General features: G+C 45.4%; 1 protein-coding gene across 1 annotated transcript in view; it reads right to left on the reverse strand.

Annotated features, from left to right (window-relative positions):
• Positions 1-3225, reverse strand: part of LOC144120839 (uncharacterized) — a 141237-nt gene extending 138012 nt beyond the window's left edge. The window contains exon 1 of the mRNA XM_077653597.1: positions 2871-3225. Coding sequence (XP_077509723.1) covers positions 2871-3120 — 250 coding nt within the window. The 5' untranslated portion in view covers positions 3121-3225. The remainder of the gene's footprint in view (positions 1-2870) is intronic.
• Positions 3226-6000: the final 2775 nt, after the last annotated feature.

A 6000-nucleotide genomic window follows, 5' to 3' on the forward strand; every position in this document is an offset into this window, starting at 1 on the left:
TGCCATCTGTTGGCGGTTTCAAAAAGTTGGATTTAACGGAGGCTCACTGTTGGGTCACGGGGCACCCAAGGAAATTTAAGGGTGGCCCACCAGTGGATCCTGACGCAAAAAAAAAATTAGGGCTCCAAAAACCTCGGCCGCGGTGAACGTGTGATGGAGAAAATAAATAAATAAAATAGATGTAAATCACGCTTCTGATATACAGCTCCTGCTCTGTCTGGCGTCTCGCAAAGTTCTATGTTGCCTCCACTGCTATTTTCATTGTGCATAAATGATATTACAAAGGATCTTAGCGTCACCATTCGACGTCTGCACATCACTGTGCATTTGTACGAAGCCACGAAGAAACTGTTCTGTAAGAAAAAAGGACCAAGTAGAGCTTAGCAATTCATTAAATATAGTACTGGAGTGGTGTGCAGATTGAAATGAAAATTGGTTTTTGGGGAAAGGAAATGGCGATGTTGACAAAAAATGACAAAGCTGTTTGTATGTATGTAAGAACAGCAAAAATTACGGGAGGATCAGGCACCTGATGAGACACACTGGCGAAAGCAGTTGGATTTGCCCTCGATGCAGCCTTTAGTGCTTTTACTCTGAACTGAATGTTCTAACTCGAAGCGCGGGCTTCACACAGGCAGCAGAATTTTTGTGAAGGGTTAGGGTGGGTGGAAGGGCAGCACCCTAACTAGAGATGGGGGTGGGTTGGAGAGTCAACGATAGAACAACTCACGAAATATTTAGAACAAACAGTGCTGACTGAAACTTGCCCTTTTGTTTTTGTACTGTGCACTGTAACCACCATGTGTAATCTTATCGGTTCTTATTTGCCACATGTCTCCCGTGATACGGTCCCAGCCAGAAGACTATGAACCACGCTTCGGTGGTCAAAGTCTTCTGCCGCATTAACTAGCGAAGCGTAATGGATTCTTGATTCATATGCAAGTAATATTAACTTTCGCCCTTGCGCATAAAAGGCAGCAAACATTTCTATCTTCTTAAATCAATGCGGCAGAAAATCTTGAATGCGGAAGCGTTGTGCATATTAAATTTCTGGCTGAGGTGGTACTTGTTTAATTATGAAATACGTGCTTATTCAGTAATAATCTTCAATTCGGTTGACAGTATTATAGAAAAAAAATATTTTGCTTATTGCATGCGTTGATGATGGGCGCTGCTCTTGCATATACAGAGTGATTCTTTTGACTTTTATAAAGTTGTATTTTGAAAACCGTGAGAGACGTGTCGGTGCAGTCTGTACAGGTTGTTTTGGCGGACATCATGCACTTGACAGAGCTAGATTAAAAGACAGTGAACTAAAATTAGCTGATCAACTTTGTAAATTTTGGTTACAGGTCGCAGGACTGAAATGAGAAATTGAAAGCCGTCATCATCGAAGACGGCCCTAGATTTAAAATTTACTGAATCTTCACTGTGATTCCAAATATTGAGGGACTTAAAATACGGTTCTTAAACCTCGGCTTTCCTGAGTTGCATATTTATTAACCCGCGTTGCTTCGTCTGTTATCGCCGTCCTGTATAAAATACATGAACTGCGTTTGAATTTGCTGCATCAGAAATGCGATCGACCCCATTTTAATCAATGTGCGATGCGAGAAACCCAAACTAACGAGTTTTGAAAGACGCGTTTTTCACCTCCTATATTTCAAAACCGCAGTGCCGAATCGCCCTGAAACCAAAACCTGGACTCGCCTTCTAAGTTCATGGCCTCCATTTTCTCCATATTATCTTGCACCTTATAATAAAAAAATTACAAAGTTGATTAGTCAAGTTCCGATTAATTAATCGTGCTTTAGTCTAGCTCTACATCCATACAATCTCCGCCTTGCTGTGCGATCAACTTGCACAGACCGCATCGACGCGTCTTTGACTATATTAAAAATAAAATAAGCAGAGGTAAAAAAAAAACCCCGGTATAGAATTGCAGAAATATTTATTACTATTCCTGGGACATGTAGTCTGACAGCGAAAACAGGAAACGAACTTTAAGAAGCGCAGAAAAGAAAGTTCACCTTACGTACAACGAATGTTTTTCGGTGACAACTCACACTCCGAAAAAAGCAAATGTTGACTTCACAGTGCGAAACAGACAAGGACCAAAGGCCCAAACGACAATCCTGAAAAAAAAAGAGTAAGTGTCCCTAATCCGACAGAGGACACGAGGACACGGTAGCAGAGAGAGAACAGCACAAGTTGTAAATAGAGCTAATGGACCGGATGGCCTCTTTAGTTTTCTTTTTTTTGGCCGGATGAAATGCCATGCTGTGCGTGCACTGAAGAAAAACTAAATTCTTTATATATACTTAGTTCTTCTTATCATTATTAGTTCTTATTATTCCTACGTGTGGGTGTCATTTTCCTATCCTCTAGACCAAAATATCCGCCTATATTGGAGCAAAGAGAAGGAAGCACTCGAAGAAGCGGCTCGGTTTTGCCGAGATAGCAGCTAGAATTCTGATCAAGCTGAGTGGCTGAAAATTACAGAAAGCTTGCCGTGGATTGCGAACGCGCGTGGAGTTAGGAGCATGTCACGGCTGTCTTTGCAATGCCCTTCCTTTTCATCAGCTTCACTTCTATGTTTTCGTCGTTTTCTCTACTACTGAGTTCCACCTCTCCTTTCACGATATAAAACTTTCGGTGGTATCAAAGCAATAAGAGATCAATGTTGACAATGTTCAACTGTTTAGGTAGACAGGGAGACTGCTGGCGGTGTTTGACTTCATAGACATTTATCCGCGCTAATTTCTTGCTTTTTTTTTCTTTAGGTTCAGTCACCATTTTACACGCATAAAACCACAGTCCGTCATAAAAGCAAGAAATAAACGAAGTGTACAGGAAAGAGGGTCGCTCACGTGGTTCGCCCGATGGTTTGCCCAGGCCCTTGGAAGCGGCGGCCGAGACGGGTTCGGCGGGCAGGCAGCAGAGCCACAGCAGGAGGCACAGCTGACAGCAACCAGTCGAGAGCGCCGGAAGGTCGACGGTCCCGGCGACACGGTGCCGGCGCCACCGCGAATACACCATTGACAGTCTATCCGAAGAAGCCATGTGCGCGCGCCGAGCGAGCGAGCAAATTCTCCTTTCGGTGGTTGGGCTTCGCCGCATACACGTCACGCCGCGCAGTGCTGCCGTCTCCGCAGGTAGCAGCGAGGGTGTGCGCTCGGGCTGGATCGGTAGTCGCACGCCGCTCGCCGAAGCGCCGTCCGAGTTCGGACTGCCAGTCTGACGCGCCCGTTCAAATCGGTGAGATTCCTCCTCCGCTTTCTTCCTCTCCCGCTCTTCTCAAAAACTCTCGCCTTCTCTCTCTCCCCCTCTGTCTCTCTCTCCTCTTTCTCTCTCTGTAGCGCACCTATCACCTTTCTCTCGTCCTTTTTCGCTCGGCGCTCCATTCCCACGATGTATGGAGGAGGGCGTAGCGTTCTCGGATTCTGTTTGTCGCGTCTGGAAAATCAGACAATAAATTAATTAATAAAAATATTTATTTTGACGAAGTGATGGCAATGAGCGTATCTGGTGAAGGCACTGCTGTCCTCAAACAGAAAAAAAAATCAAACGAATTTCTTTTTTTTCCACATGAGAGCCTAATGTCGCCGCTGGACCGAAGTCCGGCTTTTGGCGTCAAAAGTTCGACTTCATTCAGTTCTTTTTTTTTTTTTACAGGGTTAACGTATCCTGTCAGAGATCGTAGCAGACCGGGCTTTAAAGATTACGATGACATACAATATGACAAAAATCAATAACTCAAAGTGCACATTGTTAATTGAATAAAGCTATGCATAATCAATATTGAACTTAAGAACTAGAATAAGGAGCACGTCACAAGAAATGAGCTGGAAAAATTATTTTATCACAAAATGCATAACCAAGGTAGAAACAAACAACGAAATAAAAATAACATAAATAATTACTGAGATAAAAGACGTAAGCGCGATAAAGCGTTCAGTGATGAACTGCTAATACTGGAAATTTTCAGTGTTTCATTCGTGTGTAGTCCTTGGGTCTAGGTTCGATCAGGAATACAGTTTATAGTCAGTAGGTTAGGTAGTTATAAACCTTGCGTCTAACTATATCACTTTCGTTTACGTTCGGTCAGACCTATTGCTCACAAAACGTGTAGACAGATTTTGCGCGAAGCGGTGAAGGAAAATGCGGTTTGATGGTTCGAGGCCTACATTCTCGAAGTTTTGTAGCGATAGCTACATCGCGGTAGCATTTAGAGCGGCGCCGCCACCCTGTGGCTGCGCCGCCACGCCGTGACGTGATTGGTCACGTGGTGCAGAACAGCTGCCGGCGGCGCGGCGCCGTGGCTGATCACGTGTTCGTCACGTGGTTGGTCACGTGACCAAGTTCCACTCGGCCAGCTGTAGCTATAACGTCACTCCAGGTTTAACCAAAGCTAAACCAACGCCAATTTTTTCATGTCTGTTCCCTGCGCCATGAAAATGAGGTCGACAATGATAGCTAGCATGTCACCTCGTCCTTAGGGGTCAACCTCTTTCGAAAAGAGAGAGGAAGCAGACAAGGAAGGAGGATTTCTCTGAGTTGCAAACCGACAACATTAAGAGCAGGAGCCTTCTCCGATTCCTGCACGAAAATAACTTAGATTATTCCCATTAGTGTATCGTGAACAAATTTATGCCTCTATGAGAGTGCGCGAAATAAACAAAAAGCAGAGTATCGTTATCTTTCAAGTCATGGTTTATGGGATTCAACTTCCCAAAGCGACTCAGGCTATGAGGGACGCCGTAGTGAAGGGCTCCGGAAACTTCCGACCACCCGGGGTTCTTTAATGCGCACTGACATCGCATAGTACACGGGCTCTATAGAATTTAGCCTCAATCAAAGTTCGACCGTTGCTGCAGGGATCGAACCCGCCTCTTTCGAGTCCGCAGCCGAATGCCATAACCACTGAGCCACTGCGGCGGATATCTTTCAAGTCAGCTTCGCGAATGGATGCAGGTTAGGGTAGACTATCATTTCTCTGAAAGTTTTCATACATACAATGCTCGCGCCGCAATGTCGCTACCCCAGAAAGCCCTGTGGCGTTTCTCCGAGAACGGAACTCGTCTAACTTCAGCAGCTTCATGAACCCATGTGACGTAGCATGTCCCAGCACGGCTCCAAACGCGCCGAGCCGTTCATCATGCGCAACTATCACAACTCGAAAGACAAGCGATCTCTCCAGAAGTAAGGAAGCAGAAGATAGCGTCCGTAATAAACAATAATCAGAACAACAACAACAACAACAACAACGACGACGACGATGACGACGACAACAACAACCGAAATAAACTTGCAAGAGTGGCAGATCGGGCTAGTTGGTAATTTTCCATAATGGGATACAGCGCGAATAAAGACGAGGACGAAGCGAGACAAGACACCACAGCGCAGTAATCACCAGCGAACATGACATCGTTCTCTCCGATAGAAGACCGCCACTTCTCGACGAGCACCTGTAACGACACCTCCTCCTCCACCTTCCCCCTTACCCTCAAGTACCTCTTGCACCACTTGCCCCTGAAATATATTTTTCTGCATTTTTCTCTTCACGTACCACTACACCCTTGGCTCGTCCGTGTGGCGCTCACACGTTAACCCAGTGTTGCGCGAACACGTGAGTACGGATGCACAATGTCGTCTTGATCGATGGGGTGCGTCACGTGGTGTAGCGACACACGTTCTGGGCTGCCGAAAAAACGAAGCTGCATTAACGCAAGAAGGCGCCTTGTGACATGCACTGCTGCGAAAATCTAATCGATGCATGGCCCCATTGCATTTCAGTGGAACGAACACAGCACAAAATCGCAATGCTCTATACGGCCCTTCAGAACAGTGCTTGCGTGGGTTAAAACGGTTTATTTCATTTTATTCTTTTTTATGTTACCCTTCCAGCTGTCACCGCTGCATTAACGCCAGAGCTGGTTCGACGAAGTAAGATTCAACGAAAAGGGCATTTCCGTCGCCCTAATAACGATGCTAAGCGTT

This window comes from Amblyomma americanum, chromosome 2 (assembly GCF_052857255.1).
Source record: "Amblyomma americanum isolate KBUSLIRL-KWMA chromosome 2, ASM5285725v1, whole genome shotgun sequence".
Classification (NCBI taxonomy): domain Eukaryota; kingdom Metazoa; phylum Arthropoda; class Arachnida; order Ixodida; family Ixodidae; genus Amblyomma; species Amblyomma americanum.